Here is a 21,472-nt window from a genome sequence, read left to right as displayed (position 1 = left end):
TTTATGAATTTTCATACATTAAATATTCCTAACGCGGAAGCGAAAAGTTCCGAAGCGAAAACAAGCGAAAAACACGAGTCGAAATAGGTACCTAGGAAATATTCGAAGAAACTCTTGGATTACTTAACGATGCTCTTAAGTCTAGGGAGTTTTTAACCGACTTCCAAAAGGAGGAGGTTATCAATTCGATCGGTATTTTTTGTATGTATGTACACCGATTACTCTGAGATTTATGTAATTATTATTTTGTTTGATGCGAAATAGATGCCATTTGGTCCCATAAAAATTTTACATAGTTTGGCCCAGTAGTTTTCATTTTATGAATATTTATATAAAAATTTTGTCTACATAATTGTTATGACATAATTGTTTTCTGTGTACGGCTTTTTTTTGGAGTTTTCATTCAAGTTGATTATATATTATTATTAAATGACACTAAAATGAAAAAAAAATAAACTACGTTTAAAAAAACCGATTTCAAAAACTGAAAAGTATCAAATAACTAAAAATTTAATTTAATACACCTCTTATGCAATCCTTTATCTTTAATATTAATAAAATACTATTATTTGTATGTGCTATATATTGAAAACTTTGAAGTCGGTGCCAAGCCAAAAGTAATAAAGGTGACTTTGAGCGGGATAGCTTCGTCTAGAAAAAAAGAACCCAAGCGGACAGACACGCGAGGCCAGACAACCTAAATAAATACAGTAAGTAAACTGTTTATAATAGTAAGTTTTATTTAGTTTAGGGCTTGGCACTGACTTAAAACCTATCAATAGGTGGCACATATAAATAATAGTATTTTATTTATATTAAAGGTAAAGGATTGCATAAGAGGTGTAGTAAATGAAATTTTTAGTTATTTGATACTTTTCAGTTTTTGAAGTCGGTTTTTTTAAACGTAGGTATTTTTATGTTGTATACGATCACTTCAAACAACAAGAATATGAACACTAATAAAATAATAGTTAAAAAAAAACTAAAAAGCACGCTTTATATAAAATTCAACCAAAAAAAATAGAAAATAAATTTTAATAAATTTAAATTGAAAATAGTGTCAAAAAAATATATTTCATTATTATAAAAGCGTGGGCTGTAAAATAATTAGTATATGATAAATAATTTCCATGATTGCCTTAAGAGTTTATTAAAATGCTGCTAGATGGCGTGAAATACAATTCACCGCCATCTATTCGCTTCTAAACGATTTAGATACTATAATTTTGTGGAAATGTTTTTTTTTTTCGAGAGGAGTAAAATACATTTACGTATTGAAGACCCCGAAACGGGCCCATATGTCGGGCTCGGGTGTAAACACCCCCTACCGACTAAAAACCTCCTCTGTGCTAATAGCCCTGAAGGCTTTTACAGCGAAGCCGGGCGGGGCTCTTGGAGGCCGAAAATGTAGCTCACAGGCGCGGGGCGTCTCGGAAGGAGACTCGAACCTCGGACCGCCTGCTCACTAGGCTGGATGGAGAGAAGATCACTAACGATCTAATATATCTGTTAGACCAGTGGACTCTAGGTTTGAAGAGAATTCGCACTCGCCGGCGAGTGCGGTGATATATGTATGTAAATATGTGTGAGTGTATGTAAGTGTGTGACTATTTGTGTGTAGTGTTATTGTGAATCGTATTATATTAGGTTGCGGCCGCTTGAAATCGTCAAAGTGACGAGTGGTAGCGGTTTGATGTACATGGCCGCGCCTACGTCTTCGAGGGCGGTGTGGTTGGTTTGGTGTCGGTGTCGGTGATGGTGTTGGTCTCGCGTTCACGATCGTAATCTAAGCATAATAGAATCTGCGATGTCAGACCATAAGCAGATGCACTGAAAAAACTAAATATACTGCAACTGACTACACGAAGCTATATAAAATCATACAGGAAAATAAAAATCTAAATATTGTCCATGACTATGCAGTTTTAGAACAGACGTTTCTAACCAGCCTTAAGAAATGTCAAGTTACTAAATATAAAATTTTAAATCCTCCCAGGCAAGACTGGATAAACAAAGAAATATTAAACCTGATTAACGAGAGAAATATACTTTGGGTGGACTTTAGAAAGAAACCTAATGATAAAATTATAGAAAAAACGTTTAAAGATCATCATCAAGTTCAAAGAAATCAGTCAAGCCAAGAGCTCGTACTACAAGAAACAGTTTATAAACTGCATAAAAAAGCCATCTAAAATGTGGAACCTAATCAACTCTCTCTCTCTTAATAAATCCAAAGAAAACTCTAAACCACTGAAGCTAGAGACCGAAATTGGAGAAATAGCAAACGAAAAGGATATCTGCGAACATTTTAACATATTCTTCTCTACTATAGGATCTCAATTGGCTAGTTCTGTTCCCACTATCTACTATCACGCTCAACCGTACGAAGAAACACGTAACCAAGTTAACCCAAAGACCCTACTTCACTTAGAACTAACATCAATTGATGAAATAAATATGATAATTGATAAACTAAGCACTAATAATAGCCCTGGACTGGATGGTGTCAGTACGAAATCACTGATTTGTGTTAAAACCCAAATTATAAACGAACTTACACTTTGCATAAACAAATGCCTAAATCAAGGAACTTTTCCAAATAGTTTAAAGGTTGCAAAAGTGACACCAGTCTTAAAAAGTGGAAGTAGGCTAACAACTTTTTTTTTAGATGCTAATTTGACCTAGTTTTATATCGGTATATGTAATATGATAAATAAATAATAATAAAAAAAAAAAAAAACTATCGGCCAATTTCTGTGTTACCGGTCATCTCCAAAATTTTTGAAAAGGTAATTTATAATCGCCTTCAAAATTACCTCGAGTCAATAAACTTCTTTTATGAAAAACAGTACGGGTTTAGACCTAAGTCAAATACATTGTCAGCAACAATCGACCTAGTTACAAACATTAGAATCAACATTGACCAAAAACAAATTGCACTTGGAGTCTTTATAGATCTAAAAAAGGCTTTTGACACTGTCAGCCATGAAAAGCTAATTAATAAATTATATGAAATCGGGGTTGGTGGCAGTGCACTCAACTTAGTAAAGTCATACCTCTCTGATAGGTACCAAGTAGTTAGAATAGGCCAGAATGAAAGCAAACCTCAACCTATTACGTATGGAGTCCCTCAGGGTTCTATATTAGGACCTCTTTTCTTTTTAGTTTACATAAATAGCGTTAGTGCTTTAGGTCTAAAAGGAGATCTAAGTCTCTATGCCGACGACACATCTTTATTCTACTTTGGTGATTCTATACAGGAAGTTATCCAAAAAGCACAAACAGATCTCGACCGTCTTAACATGTGGTTTCAAAGTAACCTTCTGACAATTAATGTTGATAAGACAAATTACGTTATATTTGCGGCCAAAAATAAAAAGGTACCGGATTATGAACCATTATGCATAAATAATCAAGTGATATCCAAGAAATCAGGTGAAAAATATCTCGGTCTCATATTAGATAATCAACTAAACTGGAAGCCACATATTGAGAAGGTCTGTTCTACGTTACGATCTCTAACAGGTGCGTTAAATGGCTGTGTTAAATGTCTTCCAACAAATGTAAGATACATAATTTACAATTCTCTAGTCAAACCACATCTAGAGTATCTGGTTAAGATCTGGGGGTCAGCCGCAAAAACAAATTTAAAAACCTTGCAAATAAGGCAAAACAAGCTCTTAAAAACATTATTTGGCTAAGACTTCTCAACGGCGACTGACAAAATATATAAAAATACAAAAATATTAAGCGTAAAACAAATATTTATATTCCAGACTTGCTTACTTATAAGAAAAATACTTAATAAAGACATACGTACTCAAATATCTTTCACCAAGAAGATACAAATCCAAAAGAGATGGCTCAGGAGTGCTAATAACCTGGTTCTTAGAGCACCAAGAACAGATTATGGTAAAAATAGCTTAATGTATGAAGGTGCTCATCTCTATAATAATATTCCAAATGACATAAAAGATACCATCAATAATTTGCGTTTCAAAAGGCTATTAAAATCATATATAACTAAAAATATTTCGGTCATTTAAATTAGATTAAGTAGATACAAATAAATAATAAGAAAATCACTTATGTAATTCTTAAGTTAAAGGAATTAATTAAGCACAAATTAAAAACATAAAATTAATATTTTTGGGTAAGTACTAAGTATCATTGAAACAGATAATATTATAAATAATTAAAAACATAAAATATCCATAGTAAGTACTTCAATATACTACACAATACTTTTAAAGTTAAAATTTTTCCAAACTTGTCATTCCTAATGTGAAGCCATATTCATTTCTCTTATTCTGTGACGCGCGGTTCTTTTCTGTTCACTTTGTTCGTGCTGCCATATTTCATTTATTGTTCTAGTGGTTTGTGACTAATTGTAATTGTGACTACTCACCGATTCTCATATTATTAGTGTGTTATTATACTTTGTTGTACTATTAGATATTAGTAAATCTTTCTATTGTTACTTTTCATACTCGTTTGCTTTGTACGTAAATTACTTACTTTTTACTTTTAAGATAATTTAAGTTTTCTCAGTAAGTGAATTGTTAATTCTTTTGAGAAATAAAGATTCTTAAACCATAATATAGCGGCGACTTCGACACGTACTAGTCGTCCGGGTCGACTAGTACGTGTCGAAGTCGCCGCTGTTTGTTCAGACTGTGGTCTAGAGGTGTGTAAGCACATGCCTCCCTCACCAAGATATTAGGGTGCTTGACCACCTTATCAAAGTAGCGTCGCGATATCTCCTTGAAATGTTGAGCGATGGTCGGCAGCTCAAGATCGTGATGCGATACGTAACGAATGAACCACGGCGCTCCGGTGTCCGTGCGCGTGAATCTATTCTAAACCACTTGCAAACGCCGCAAGTGGCTCGGCGGCGCGTGGGCAAACACGATGCTTGCGTACAACATAATGGGACGTACGATGGTCTTGTACAATGTCACCTTGTGTCTGAGCGGTAGTTTGCTTCGCTTGCACACAAGTGGATACAGGCGGCTAAGGACAAACCGGGCTCCATTGCAAACCGTGCTGATATGTTTTGCGAAGTTCATGTTACTGTTGAACGTAACACCTAAATATTTATAATGTTTGGCCCACGGAATAGGGGTCCCATATAATTTAACAATAGGTATAGGGGCCAAAGATTTTATTGCACTCTTTGAGGGATTGACTTCAATCCGGCATTTTCTGAACCAGTCTCCTAGTTCATGTCTGGCATAGCCAGTACATACAGCTTAAAGATTAAGCCGTTATGCCATACCTTGTCGAAAGCTTTCGTACAAGCACTCGGTAAGACCGGTACATAAAACTGACTGCACGACGCCAGCCCATGTTAACCGCTCGAGAGATAAGTTTGAGGCTACAAAATTCAAGTGGTGTTGATGTAAGTCCCCAAACTGTGCGAAATCGACTGCCTACGAGCTCGACGCCCAATTAGGTGCTCACCGATACGTCACGGGAGTCGCGCTCGTCGAAATGAATGGTGAAGAGAACGCAGAACATGGACCCAGGAACAAAGGGATAAAATTATGTTTTCCGATGAGTCGCGATTTGGGTTTAGGCCTGATACAAGAAGGGTGCGAGTGTACCGTCGGCCCGGAAATACTGAAAGGCTCAGATGCATTCAGGAAGTTCATCTATACAGCGGCTCAACAGTTATGGTATGGGCGGGTATTATGACGAACAGGCGAACTGAACTCGTTTATGTAAATGGAAACTTGAACGCTGAAAATTACTTTGAGGATATTCTCAGACCTTATGTCCATCCATTTGCACAAACCTTTGGCTCCAATTTTACGTTAATGCATAACACTGCGCGTTGACATACAGCTCGGCGAACCAGTTAATACTTGGCAACGGAGAACGTCCGGGTATTGCCCTGGCCTGCACAATCGCCAGACCTCAAACCCATCGAGCACGCATGAGACATGCTCCAGATACGTGTTTTGAAGGACTTGGACGGAGTGACAACAACCCAACAGCTGAAGGATTTGCTGCAATTCCATGGGGAGCGAATACCGCAAGATGACATAAACAGTCTCATTAATTCAATGAATAATCGTTTTGTGTATGTTAGCAACTTAGACAAAACAATATCTATCTAAAACATATGTAGGTAATAACGCAAATGTATTTGGGTATTTGCTTTAAGAATATTATTGCCACGTACATAAAATATTTTGTGTATACCTAATCTTTGTTAAAAGCGCTTAACAGCTTAGTCGGCATTCTGATCAAGACAGAGATCTAAGAACGCATGCATACAATAAAGTTAATATCCTCGCGTAACCGCTAGGCCCAACCAATGCTTTTTACGGTCAAATTGCAAAATCTTCATGTGCTCTCAGAAAAAAAAATTATTTGTTTGCCTGTTCACAGATGATTGTTGAGGATAACTAACTAAGTCATAGCTGATGTGTGTACTTCGAAAATATAAAGTGTCGGTTGAAAGTCAAAATCGCAGATCAGGGCATCTGCAAAATGACACCTTCTTAGAGATAAATTTCTGGCTTTTGATGTGAGAGAATTTCGAGAATGCTGAGTCTGTACAGGAATAGAAACCAAAAAATTCACCAGTAAAGAGATTGTATTAATAGAAGCCATACACATTGAATAATAAGTAAAAACAAGACAAATCGTCAATCAGCTATAGGACAGGACAAACACATATAGTACATTCCTCCTCCTCGCGTCGTATTCCTCATTGCTGAGGGTCGTGATTTCTCTGAGGATTCAACTTTATGACAATAGTTCATCATCTATGTCTGTCTTTGGCAACGTGCAGTGCGTCATGAAGTTGGGTATCCAGAGATGTGCGGGTTTGGTCAGACCATCTTATAGGGTTACCTCTGGGGCGTCGTCCGTCTCCTTTCCTAGTAACCATCAGTTGTTCGAGGTTGTGGCCATCTTTTCTGGCGATATGTCCAAAAAACTCTAAGATGAGAGTCTAGTTTTTACGCTTTGAGTGTGAAGGATGGATTGGTTGGGGGTTTGGTCAAGTGATTTGAAGCATCCTCCTCCAGCACCACATCTCAAAAGCATAATTCCGATCCCTGCTTTAGTGTCCATGTCTCAGTAGTATAGTAAATTAAGCAATATAATACATTAAATATGATAAAAAAAAAAATAACAAAAAAACAACCGACTTCAAAAACACTTTTTGAAGTCGGTTGTTATTTGTTTAAAAAAAATATTTTATGATTTTTAGTGAATTTGAAGTACACTAACTAACAATTTGTCTAAATATGTGTAGATATACTAAATTTTTCAATGCAGCAATGAACGTAAGTGGTTTACAATTTGATTACAGACAGTTAGAAATTCTGTCACAGATCGCACCCTTACTGTAATCGTTAAGGAGCCCCATAGATCATCATATTCGACTTCGACAATAACCAGACCATACTATGTGTTGGTAGATGACTTAAGTATCCGGATAGCATAAAAAAGATTCGGCCGAGTATCGTTAATTTGCTCCTAAGAATTGAAGAGTTCCGTTACTTTGTCATGGATTCTGTAATCAGAACCTAACCAAACTCTCACCAAACTATCTTTGAAGTATATCATTTCCAATAAAAAAGAATCATCGAAATCGGTTGGCGCGATATTGAGTTATTCGTAAATTTATCATCCACTTTGCTATACGTATGTATAGCAAATTTAAATGCTCATAGATGCCACTGTCAGATAAAACGATAAGACCAAATTACAATGGGAAGCACCACACGGGAAGCACCAGCTTTCAATTAAAAAAAGAGTTATCAAAATCGGTTCACCCAGTGGAAAGTTTTGAGGTAACAAACATAAAAAAAGAACGCACCGACGAATTGAGAACCTCTTCCTTTTTTTGAAGTCGGTAAAAAAAATACAATTTAACATGAATTGCCTCAAAGGGATAATTTTAATTATTATAGTAACAAAGACGACAGAACTTAATTCGGACATTTTCCTTTTTAATTTGCCTTAATTTTGGCAACCAGGTAAAGCTGTTCCAGATAAGAAGTTTCTTGTGAATCAAGCGATTGCGGCACGTCAGCATTGCAATTTGACAACAATTGCAATTTTACAACACTCCCTTATAACATAGGAGTGTATGTGTGTGGCATTACATACCTAACTTAGCCTGTGCTTCCTTAATATCTCTGAGACATTCTTCTTCTGTTTCTTTTCTCTTAGCCATCATATCGTGAAGCTTTTTAACACCAGGCACTGAGAAATTTTCCATTGTGTCTTTGACCACCTGAAAAATTACATTAAGATTATGATAAGATCCATACGAGATTAAGTTTTACAGCAATAAATATAGAAGTTTAGGTTTTTTCAACAACACGTGAAGCATTTGCATAGGTATATAAAGTATGTAGATAATATAATTTAGTATTTAGTGAAGATTGAGCAAAAACGAAAACTGGAGTATTTTTATCAGATACTTTATGATATACTATAATATTACGGGTACCATAACACCTAATTTTACTTATACTAACTTTATTATAACATGCACAGGCATTTGTAGCTTTGCAGTAGTTCTTTGTAATTGTATTGGCAAACTCTTGAATACACTCCCGAAGTTCACATACATCCTTTGGTTTACCCTCTTCTTTAGACTCGATAACATTTTCATAACACGAATTTTCTGTGAATTCAAAGTTGGCAGTTTGAAAACTGTTTAATGTTTAATGGTAAATTGTTTAAAAGTTTACCATAGGCTACTATATATATATATCCTCAATGTCTCTGGACCTCGCTGGAACGTGGTCAGTGTTTACAGTTTAATTACTGTTACATGTGATAATTTCGTGCTATCGCTGCATTTTAATGAAAATTTCATTTTAACCGTTTGGACTTTTTCTCTTACTAGTTCTGTACAATGATATATATGTATACTACTAGACAAGCTCTGTGGTCTTAAATAATTGCTCACTAGCAGTGACGTTGCTGCAACTCGTTTAGTTCACTGCAAGCAAGCGAGAAGGTTGAGCTACCCGAGAGGTCGCGGGTTCGAGTCCCACATCGTTAATAAATTTTAGTTACAAAATTTATTTAATTAATCCCAGAAGTTAGGGATATCATTTTAAAAATAACAAATTGTTTCGATTTTGCAAGTGCGACATCTCAAGTCAATTTCCTAATATGCAAATAATGGGATTGAGCTATGATTATAACTTTAAAGTAGATCCTGTAGGCGGAGCCACAACCTGAGAGTTGAAAATGACATACCAAGATTTACGAAGCATACGTCACTCGAACAGTTGGCTCCGTGGAAGAGCACCTGGACGAAACCCGAGAGGTTTAAGTCCCGCATCGTTCATAAATTTTGGTTACAAATTTAATTTGAGGTAGTAAATGCTGGGTGTCGTAGAAGAGGAATAAAACAAAGTTAATGCAATTATAGAAAGCAGAGCTTTTATTAGTATCCATGAAGTAATTTGAGAAACAAATTAAGAAACAGTAAAATTAGAGAGCGATGAAAAAGTGAAGAAAGTATTGGCAGTAATTGAAACAAAAATATTGAGGTTATTGGATGTTATAGAGTGAAAGGAGAATGGCTGCACAAATTTAAAGGGCACATGTTGCCACATTACGGATGAAGTGGGAAGGGTATGCCTGGGCATATATGTCCGTCTGGGATGAAGGTGTGTATCTTTTCATATACGAGTATGAATCCAAGTCTAAGGCTACAAGAAGTATAGGCTTCGCATAATCTTTAATATTATTTTATAGTCATATGATAACTGAGCTTAAGCTAAGACAGGCCAATGCAAAAGTCGAGTTCAGGATTTAACATATTCAACTAAGTTTTACTTAAGTAAATTCTGAGCTAAGTCTAAGTACGATCTATAAACATTAGCGTAAGCGCCTGAATATGAAAAGTCCTCTTTTTAATTATTTTGTCCTGATAGTCGTGGAGATATTTAGGAGATTCCTTTGTCCAGCAGTGGACGTCTTCCGGCCGATGATGAAGTGCTAATAAAGTAGTAAAAAGGTGCATACAATCCGTACCACAACCATCGGGGAAAAAAACGGTTAGTTTTTACCTTACATGAAATAAATGGCAATAAGATGGACATGTGGTAAGGGTCCCCGACCAAAGATGGACTTTTAAAAGCCACAAGATTGAATGGTCTCTCAGTCGCTCGGGTAACCGATACCAAGGTAAACAGTAAATGAGGTGGAGAGATGACCTTCTTCCAGAGCCAGGAAAAAACTGGCCGGAGAAAGCAAAAATAGGGAGTTTTGGAAGAAGATGGAGGAGGCATAAACCCGAATGGGATCAAGATTATAATACAAGGAATACATTAGTTTAAGATAATTTTTAAGTTACTAACATATAAAAAATTTGTGATATATAGTCTTGAATAAATATGCATTTTATTATTTATTATAAAGTAATTATGTTTGTTTTTCTTTCTTAGTCAACACGCGTTCTTCTATACTAATATACTATTAAGACTACGTAATAAAGAGATTGGTACAAAGTAGTAGCACAACATAAAGTAGTGTATGAATCGTGTCCCTGCATCTAAAACAGTTCGTGAGTAATATGGCCATACATACCAGGTAAGATTTCTTCTTTGTTAGGAACAGCTGAAATAAAGAAAAAATAAACAAATTTCTGAATATAATTCACTTGCACGTTGGAACGTGCTACTAAATTATTCTCATACATCTTTGATTAATTTGCAAAGTACCACTTCAATCCGATCTACCATTCAAAGATTCCCATAACATAGATACATACCAAGCCGATCAAAATGAGATTATATACAAATATTGAGATTAAAGATATCAATTATTATTTTTTTATTAAATATTAATTTATGACAATAATGGACGAGACTAGCAGGATGTTAAGCTGGTGGTAATTGATACGCCCTGCACATAACAGTTCAGTGCCGCTCAGGATTCTTAAAAAATCCAAAAATTCGTAAGACTCTGTAAAGTCTCATTTACCCAATAATTTCACTAACTACGGCGCCCCTCAGACCGAGACACAATAATGTTTACACATTACTGTTTCACGCCAGAAAAAGGCGCCGTTGTGGCAACTCAATCTAGTCTATCTAATGCCCTAAGTCGCCTCTTACACCCCGGGGAATTACAGGGCAATATTATAACATCAGTATAAAATGCGGTAAATCATTTCTGCATGGCTTAGTAATTTTTTTCTAGTATCCGTGATCACTGATTTCTGAGGCGTGACGTCATAATCGGACACCTTGACAGTTTCGAGCATTTTCGCGCGTAAATCAAAGTAGATTATTAAAAATACACTTATAATAGCGAAGAAGTTTATTTTAGTATAATTTAAGTTATAGATGTGATCCCGCTTCCCCACCTTTCCCCGCGTCCTTCGACATGCCTACAGTGATCGCGGTGACCCACCGTGACCCACAAATGATTGCGCACACGCATTATGCCTATCCACTTATTTTCTACTTAATACTTTATTATTAAAACAATTGAACGACCAGTGAGTATCAGTGATTGGTGTAAGAATAACGCTCATGTTTAGCACTGGGTTCACGTCGGTAAAGGTGAGGTATGTCTTTCTAATCCCTCAATCACTGATCGCATCTATCTATTCTGCAGGCACATTACCAGCCTCCTTCTATATGCAGTCCACTTAAATTCAAATAGAATATTGTCGACGGTGACAGGATGAAGATGTCTCAAAAAAGCGATGTCTTCCTGGCGACGACACATTTCCACCAAAGAGAATGTAAATATTGCGTAGTAAGAAGCGAGACTTCCTATGTAAAAATTGAGATTTAGTTTAGTATGAAACTTGCAGTCATTTGACATAAGTTTGAAATAGTAGTTATTAGAGTATGGAGATTGGCCACGAAGTCTAATCCGGCTAAGTTTGAAAGCGATCAGTTGCTTATAACGTACATAGTGGATTTCGGCTGTCTCCTTTTTTACAAGATTATAGCCGTCATTTGTCAATTTATCATATCCATAGACTGCACGTTTCATACAATCGAGTGAGTCGCTTTTTTCTTAGAGAGTTTCGCTAGGTTGCCTGGCGTCGACAAATTTCCGCTGCAACCGTTGACATTTATTCTTAGAAGCTTATTCATAATGACTTAGCGGAAATTTAAAACTTCGCTATCATACGCTTGTTAAAAAATGGTATTCATAATCGCATATTAGAGCTAATCATCAAATCTTCGAAAAAACTGACGTGACTTATAGTAGCTAGGATTAGGCCCTTCTATAAACCTATTTTAAGCACTCGAACGAAAACAAACATGGCCGACATCGATCAGCTGTTCGTTAAATATAGTGATAAATAGCTTCCCGCTTAAAGTTGTTGGATATACGACATAGATTGACAACCGACAACCTACAAAACTTTGATTTTTGAAGTTTGAAATTATTTTGACATCGACTTTTGACAACTGAAAAACCATTGACATTGAAAAGATGTCTGTTTCCATTGACAGTTCCTCATAAAATAAGTTAAAATCATGTTTTTTTGTACGAAAAGGCAACATTGTGTACTATGGAGACGTATTAGTCATGGGAGATTTATCTAACGAATATGAATGAGGAATTTTATCGAAAATTCGATAGGCTTAAAAAAATTTTAACTAATATAGCTTTATACCTTCGAAAAGCGTTTTTTTATAAATAAGGCAGTTAGTATTTAGCTATTTAATTTTACAGTTAATTATTTAGAATGGTGGCATTAAAATTTAATATTGATATAAAACCATTTCGCAGATTCACCTAAATAAATGGTCGTTAATTCTCCATCCATTGTATATCATCAACTTTAAGACGGATTACATCGTAAATCTGGTACTAACGAATTATAAAATATACAATTAAAAAGTATTGATATGCATACAAGAATTCAAATAGACTGCATACAATATTTATGTTAATAAGCTACATCGTTCCGAATACTAAGTAGTTCCAAATCTGAGGGTACTTAGTAATTTAATGTGTAAGTGCCGCGAAAAAGGACAACAATTCAGTTAAAAACATTACTCTCACTTGTAACACGTTTTCCATCTAAAGAGCATTCTTTTGATCTATTGCCCTTTCCACCATCAAAAAACGACTTCATATTGTCAATACATTCTGTAGCAAATTCAGAGTATGTCATATTTTCTTCGTAAAATATCGCTATAGCATCGTCAAACCATGGCGCATATATGCTGAGCCAATCCCGAAGTTCTGGATTACGTCTGTAAGAATTGTAATAATATCACAAATAAAATGCATTTCTTTTCTCAAAATTGAATCCTTTAGAATTATTTTTTAATGTAATTTCTAATACCATTCCAGATTCGGAAACAAATGGTGCTCTGAGAGAGAAGAGCGGCCCAAGAAACTCTCCCAACATTCTTTTTTGCGTTCTTTTTAATAAACCATACAATATTGTACTGTCATTGCTATTGCTATAAAATAATCGTTATCTAGTCCCAGGCTGTCGGATCACTTTATTTTTAGATAATGGACAGTGGCTGAGCCTTTATTATAAAAGAGTATACATTTGCTCTTAAAGCTATATTTATATATTATTAAGCCGACTATATTTATTATTATTATTACCAATATATATAGATTTAAGAATTTAATTACAATATTTGAAGTGGGGATTCAAAAATTAAATTTATGTATGTCAAAACTTGGCATCTACCACTGGAAATATATAGTTCAAATGGGAAGAGAACCTTCGTACACCTTCCGTAAAGGCCAGCAACGCTCCCATGATTCCTCTGGTGTTGCAATAGAAGGTGATCACTTAACACCAGGTGACCCGTACGCTCGTTTGTCCTCCTTTTCCATTAAAAAAAGAGAAATAGTTCAATTTCTGGCATCATAACTGGATAGTTGGACAAACATGATTTATGGATAATGCGTCATTCGGATGGTTAGCTAAATGGGCAAGGCTCTGGGGCGTATCAAGTTTTGGTACATCTAATCTAAGTGATAGAAATCAGTGAAAAAGTACAAATTGACAAGAATCTCGAGCCTTTATTAAACAAATCATAAATAGTTTTTAAAAAAAGCAAGCAAAAGCAGTAAAAAAGAATTAATTTATAATTTAATATATCTTTTGCTTTTAAGAAATAGAAATATTTTGCTTTTAAAATTGAATTGCGTGCGGTTATTATCTGTGCTTGGAAAATATTTGGAGAAGTTAGGTATTGAATGAGGTCGAGCCATCAGACTCGGCTGTGCATATCGTCGGTGTGCGGCATAGCTGTTTTATCGTATTATTCATCTCACTGTATGTATTATTATACCCAACGTTTTTATGACAATAAGGGACGAGACGAGCATGACGTTCAGTTTATGGTAATTGATACGCTCTGTAGATTACAATGCAGTAATGAGCAGGCAAACCTGAAAAATTCTGAGCAGTTGCACTCCTTGAGACATAAGAGTCTCATTCACCCAGTAATTTCACTAGGTACGGCGCCATTCAGACCGAAACACAATAACGCTTACACATTACAGCTTCACGGCAGAAATAGCCGTTGTGGTCCCCATAATCTAGCCTCAGACTTACTTAATACTTTTATCTACACCCATGCTTTAAATGCTCTATTAAAGATTCTTAAACAGCTAGCTTATTGCCAACATTGAAACACCCAATGTCCTAATAACCATTACATCATCCAAACGAGTGTTGTTATAACATTCAGTACATTATATCATCCGTTTTTATAATAACACACCTTTGAATGATATTATTGGCTACTAGGACTGGCTTTTTTAATGTTAGCAGTAAGCTAACTGTTTCAGAATCTATTATAGAGGATTCATATTATGGGTTTAGATAATTTCTTGTATGCAACTGTTGATAATAGATAGGTATTAAAAACTTATGTGACACTATTATCACATTCGAGTTTTAATACCCCTTATTACAGAACAGTTGCATAAATAACTTATACTTCTCTACATATATCATAGCAGTTACACACTTGGCAATGACGGCAAAGCCTCCGGCAAGAAAGAGCACAGTGAGTGCGCCCCATATAGCGGTGTCATCTTTGGGCTTCGGTGGCGGGAGAGCCGGAGGCGGAGGACAGGTCTCCCTCTCTTGTGGAGTATACTTCAGACGAGATAAACTTGCTAGTTGGATCTGGACGGTCTGTCGGCGCTGTCGAATAACTATTTATATCTACATGTTCTCTCTGCATCTTCTACTGCGATAGCAGCAGGATTATCTTGCAACACCAGTGGAAATACACCGTTGCTGGCCATTAAGGAAGGTGTACACGCTTTTTTTGAAGGTATCCATGTCGTATCGTCCCGTAAACACCGCACTTTTGAGGAACGCAACGCATCCAGATGGTGGGAATGATATCACATTTGTGGCGTGTCGTGCGAAGGTGGAATTCTGCGGCAGGGGGAGGGGATGTCCCCTCACCCCTGATACTACTCAAATTACAAGAAAAATTTCAAAGTGTTAGGTAGGATCCCCCCCCTCCTTGATGGGGAAAGAAAGGGACACGCCTACAATTCGGTTCTGGCACTCGCTTTGTGTGTTTTTGTTGCCAATAAAGTTATTTGTATTCTGTTCTATAAACATAAATATGAAATTCATTCTGATTACTTTTGAACACTGGACTATTTTATTATGCTTTATGTATTTCGTCAAATACATATTACTTGACGCTAAGATTAAGAATGGGTCTCCACTGCGTTCCAACTAGATATCGCAGGCGTAGTCGCACAGTGTGACAACTAATACTACGTCCAATTAGGCATACTCGAGCTAGTCTCAAACAATGTGTGATGTTGCCGTGCCACATTTTCTCTTATACTTTGCTAACGATTGAAACTAAAATGCCGGGTTGCTAATAATAAAAAAGCTATTCTTAGGTATTGCTGTATCTAGTTGGAGCGCAGCGGAGACCAATCCTTAATCTAAGACTTGACGTTATTTTGGCTTCGAGGACATGGGTATTTATAAACGTTCATTTTGCAGGCTACAGCTCTAGTTTTAATATATTTTCTAAACGTCGTATCCAAACAATAAATACAGACGAGTTGAATACATACCACATTTAATAAACTTCTGAATAATATTTTTCCTGGAATCCTAAACATTTTTGAGTATTTCTATAATTAGATTGCATTACATTGGTGTATGTTTTGATTGTGAATTGAGAAATATGTCAACTGGTTATTCGATGAATGATTAACTTCCATGAGGTTTTTATAGAAACCATAGATAAAACCTCCATCTTCTCATTGTATAATAATATTGACAAACTATTTACACAAATTATCTGGCCCCAAGTTAAGCATATATATCCTGCGTTATGGGTTACAAGACAGTGATATATTTAATACAATATACTTACTTAAACATACATAAATTCATATAAACATACATAAATATATTTAAACATCCATTTTCATCATATAAATGCTTGCACCAACCGGGATTCGAGCCCGGGACCTCTAGCTTAGTAGGTAGGATCGCTAACCACTCGGCTATACAGGTCGTCGTATATCCATCCTTACTAATATGAATTAAAAAAATTAAAAAATAATCGCGTATTCTTCTACAACTTCATTATTTATATAATGTAGTTACTATTTTTGTCATTATTGGAATCGGTGTCCCCCGTCGCGGTTCCGTTCGCCTCTCACGCGTGCGACTCAAGCACATCTCACCTATAACTATGTGTGTAGTAACGAACCAAATTTGGCTGACACCGACTCCGAAAATAACAATAATCGTAACAAGAATTATATTAGTTAATTAGATTGTATAAAAATACATAATTATTTTCATACTTTTTAGTGCATATTATATCTATTGATTTCGAATAGTGTTTTTGTAATTTTTATTTTTATTTTTAGTGAAGCTGAAGTACACTAACTAATAATTTGTGTAAATATGTGCAGATGTACTAAATTTTGCGTTGCAACAATGAACGTAAGCGCAATGCAAATTCATTACAGACAGAATTTCTGCCACAGATCGCTTACTGTAAGACGTTAAGGAGTAGTATTGATCATCATATTCGACTACGACAATTACTTGAACATAACGACGTTACGGTAGGTGACTGAAATATCCGGATAGCATAAAAAAGATTCGGCCGAGTATTGATCCCATAATCAGAACCTAACCAAACTATCGTTGAAGTATTTCCTTTCTAATAAAAAACATAGAAATCGGTTGGCGCGATATTGAGTTATTCGTAAATTTGTCGCGCACATACTTAACTATATCAAATTTAAGACTTTTATGGTTTTCTCATCCCTCGTTTACACCAAGAAACAAGTCAAAAACTTGTTTTATACAAAACTTGTAGAATACTTGTCAATACATAATTTTTTTTTAACATGTATTGCAATTGTCTTAACCATTCTTGCGTTCACACTGTGTTGCCAACAAGATTTTATACAAGTATAAAACACATATGAGTTCACATATAGAACTGAGACATGTTTGATACAGTCTGATACATACAACATAAAACATACATGTTTTTACAAGTATTGTTAATTTTATTGACGTTTACGTATAATACTTATTTAAGACAAGTTTCATACTCTATTCATGCTTGGTGGATAAAGTTTTAAACATTTACCGGACAGACCGCTTTTTTTTAGTGGAAAAGACGAAGATAAGTGGAGTGGACTTATATTAAGATATTCTTTCGATACTTTTATAATCGTCTCGCAACCATGAGTAATGCAATAACTACATTTTGCCTTTGATATCCGATGCAAATACAAAGAAGAATATGAGTAGCTAGAAACCTAAAATAAACAGCTAACAAAAAAAAAGCGCGTACGCCTTCCTTCAAGGCCGGCAACGCTCCTGTGATTCCTCTGGTGTTTCAAGAGAATGTGTGCGGCGGTGATCACGTATCACCAGGTGACCCGTACGTACGCTTGTTTGTCCTCCTTTTCCATAAAAAAAATAATTGCTCTGCTGGAGTGATGGCATTTCGATACCGTGAATTCTGATAAGAAAAGTATGGTGCAACTTTTTGAAGCAAATTCTCCAAATTTACTGGTTTCATTCTAACAAAATTTCTGAATCCACTTCTGTCTTATATTCATAAATTATTCAATTAGGCACGATAGGCCCCTTCTTGCTTTCGTCTCCTCAAAAATGATCACGACCAGTAATTGCGTGGTTTTCTTGAATTTACATCATATGTACAAGTATAATGCACTGATGAAGCAAAGTTCCGCAGTACCTTCACTTTCTATTGTTTGTGCCAGTAGTCAATTGTGTTGTCAAATTCATTAACTTCTGCACTGACATGCCTTAAACAAGTTTAGCTACAAGCCTACAACAAGTATAAAACGTGAGAGCATATACATGTAGACAACTAATAGGTGACAAACAATTTCATCAGACAAGTTTCATACAAATATTGTCTACCACAAGTTTTATGTTTTTGTATTTTGAAAACATTGCATACAACTTGTATTTGAAATTTGCATGAAACTTGTCAAATACTTGTATAATACCTGGGTGTAAACGAGGGGTCATGGATACATTGTAACAAACATAAAAACATACCAGTGAATTGAGATTCCTCCTTTTTTGAAGTCGGTTAAAAATAGATCAAATTGACTCGACTGAATTATGACTTATAATAGTTCACTGTTTTTTTAATAATCTACGTAGTACCTACGTAAGTTATACAGCTCACGCGACCAGGCGCAGATCAGATAACATGTCCGTAAAAGCTACATTTTTATTATTATTTATTTAACTACAATTACACTGTCGGGACCCAGTACTCTGTGAACGGCTGGATCACTTGGCGTTGCGTAGAGACGTCGCTTCATTGTGTATCTTCTCCGCATTTGTCACGGTTCCATTCGATTCCACCTTCGTACGACACGTCAAAAATTAGGATATCATCCACAACATCTGGATGTGTGGATGATATCCTAATTTTCACTCCACAGTGCGGTTTTCAAGGAACTTACTTCCTTCTTACTTGTGAGATGTTTCCGTGACGATACGACCTTCACACGTACACCTTCCTTAAAGGCCGATAACGTTCCTGTGATTCCTGTGGTGTTGCAAGAGAATGTAGGTGGCGTTGATCACTTAACACCGAGTGGCCCGTACGCTCATTTGTTCTAATATTCCATAAAAAACTATTTTTATTTAACTACCTGGAACACGTTTTACAATGTATGTAGTTTTATAGTTAAAGAAGGATATATTGTGATAGGCTAATGTTTTACGAAAATTTTAAAGATACTAGTTTCAAAACATAGCTCATTTACATTGACTTTAATTACGCAATTCTATACAAAAGTTTTCTATACAAGGGTATGTTCCGATATGCACTGCGAGCACTGCACAGTGCTATCACTGTAGAAAAATTCGTTCCGTTATGGACTGCCAGTATACTGCCGCAGTACCCTTGGGAAATATATGACGTCATAAATCGCCGCCATATTCTACTGTGAGCACTGGGGTTTTCAAAGTAAGGTACTCGCAGTACTTTGATCACTTGATCAGTCAAAACCACTCGAGTGCCTAACGTTTTAACAATACCTACAGTTTAATCCCAAATAATTTTAATTTGACAGTACTCCAACAACGTTTTTTTAATGAACCATAAAACTTTAATACACTCATTTGAATGTTTCGTCAAAAAATGCGGCTGACAGTATACGGGATTGCGTTCCATTTTAACTAGTAACCAGTATAACTGGCTATAAAGGAACGGCTGCACAGTAAACTACATAAATTGACGTCACACTGTACAGTGGTCGCAGTGCATATCGGAACATACCCTTAGTCTGGTCATAAATACAGGTACAATTGAAAAAAAAAATTTTCATTTGAATCTGTCATTTTTATATGATGGTTCATGTATTTTTTTCATTTTGGCGCCAATTTATTGTACAATATTTTGTGATATTGAAATGGAGTTGGGTGATAAAGAGAACCGACTCGCTGTGATTGCATTACACAAAGTAGGTATGGAGCCAAATGCAATTTTTAAAACTCTCCATACGCTTGGTATTAGTAAAATGTTAGTGGAGGTACAATGAGACCTTCTCTGTTTGTGACAGAAAAAGATTTAGCCGTCCACTTAGTGTTCGTACGAAAAAGGTGGTCAAAGCAGTAAAGGAAAGAATTCGAAGAAATCCTGTCCGAAAGCAAAATAATTTATCTCGGGAGATGAAGATAGAATCTAGAACCATGTCGCATATTTTGAAAGATGACTTAGGACTTGTAGCCTATATGAGACGAACTGGTCATTTCTTAACTAATAACTTAAAAAATTTTATACTCATAATTTAAATATCAGAACTCTATTGCAGCCAATAATGACCACTTCGAATAAGCTTTTTATATTTTAAATAGTTTTATATTAATGTATTAAACTAACACCCTGTACAGTAATGATATTTGCAATAGAAAATATTTTTTCTCTTTTTTCACCTTAGAAGTGTAATTTATAAGGAAGCTTTGGTATATTTTTAACCTTATGCGAAAAGGAGGTTCTCAACTCGATTGGTATTTTTTTATGTATGTACAACGATTACGCTGATATTTATGATCCGATTTACGTAATTATTCATTGCGGAATAAATGCCATTTGGTCCCATAAAAATTAGACATAGCTTAGCCCAGTAGTTTTCATTTTATGATAATATTTATGAATATTTTTGTTTACGTGGATGATGCTAATATAGTCTGTGTACTGTCTTTTTGGAATTTTCATTTAGATTGATGATATAATATTACTATACCGTTTGCTGTTAAGTCGGTCTTAGGCCACCTGTTATTCATAGATCACATACATTCTTTACGATATTTCAGTGTCTCACAAGAACGTGAAATAGGGGAACTATATTGTTTAAGGCACGGGGAACCTTTCGTAGGCCTACCCATAGCTAATTAAAAATTACTATTTAATATATGAAAATAAAAAGCAACGTAATCTTTTTATCTGATTGATGACAATAAAAGAATCATCTTTTCAAAAAAAACCGACTTAATAAAGATTTAATACCGAAACCGATTTTAAATACTTTAGTATGAAACGTGCAGTTAGATTTGACATAGTAATTACAATAATATTATGGCGACAAAGTCTAATCCGGCTAAGTTTGAAAGCGAACAGTTGCTTAAAACGTAGTAGATTTCGACTATCTTTGTTTTTTATAAGATTACAGCCGTCGTCTGTCAATCTAACAATGACTGCACGTTTCATACAATCGAGTGAATCGCGTTTTTCGTAGAGTTTCGCTAGGCTGAGTAGCATCAATCTTGAAAATCCATGTTTGTCACATGGCCTAGTTATATGTCGTCTGTTCCCGTTTCATCGGAATACCAACAAAGCCATTTATATACTCGTAAGAAAAAATACTAAGAATGTTGTGCATCATAAGGCATTAGAATAATAAACGCATTTTTTAAATATTTTTTTATTAACTATACCAATTCGAATTCAATATTCATAACTAAGATAGG

General features: G+C 35.4%; 1 protein-coding gene across 2 annotated transcripts in view; it reads right to left on the bottom strand.

Moving 5' to 3' along the window:
* LOC126979713 (MICOS complex subunit Mic60-like) overlaps positions 1-16,157 on the bottom strand; it is a 35,286-nt gene extending 19,129 nt beyond the window's left edge. For both annotated transcript variants that reach the window (XM_050829186.1, XM_050829187.1), the window contains exons 1-6: positions 16,051-16,157; positions 14,967-15,145; positions 13,024-13,217; positions 10,576-10,605; positions 8,505-8,653; positions 8,131-8,257 (exon numbers count right to left, since the gene is read on the bottom strand). In XM_050829186.1, coding sequence (XP_050685143.1) covers positions 8,131-8,257; positions 8,505-8,653; positions 10,576-10,605; positions 13,024-13,217; positions 14,967-15,145; positions 16,051-16,098 — 727 coding nt within the window. In that variant the 5' untranslated portion in view covers positions 16,099-16,157. The remainder of the gene's footprint in view (positions 1-8,130; positions 8,258-8,504; positions 8,654-10,575; positions 10,606-13,023; positions 13,218-14,966; positions 15,146-16,050) is intronic.
* Between the last annotated feature and the right edge of the window lie 5,315 nt (positions 16,158-21,472).

This window comes from Leptidea sinapis, chromosome 4 (genome assembly GCF_905404315.1).
Source record: "Leptidea sinapis chromosome 4, ilLepSina1.1, whole genome shotgun sequence".
Classification (NCBI taxonomy): Eukaryota; Metazoa; Arthropoda; class Insecta; order Lepidoptera; family Pieridae; genus Leptidea; species Leptidea sinapis.
This window is presented reverse-complemented; position numbering and strand designations above follow the sequence as displayed.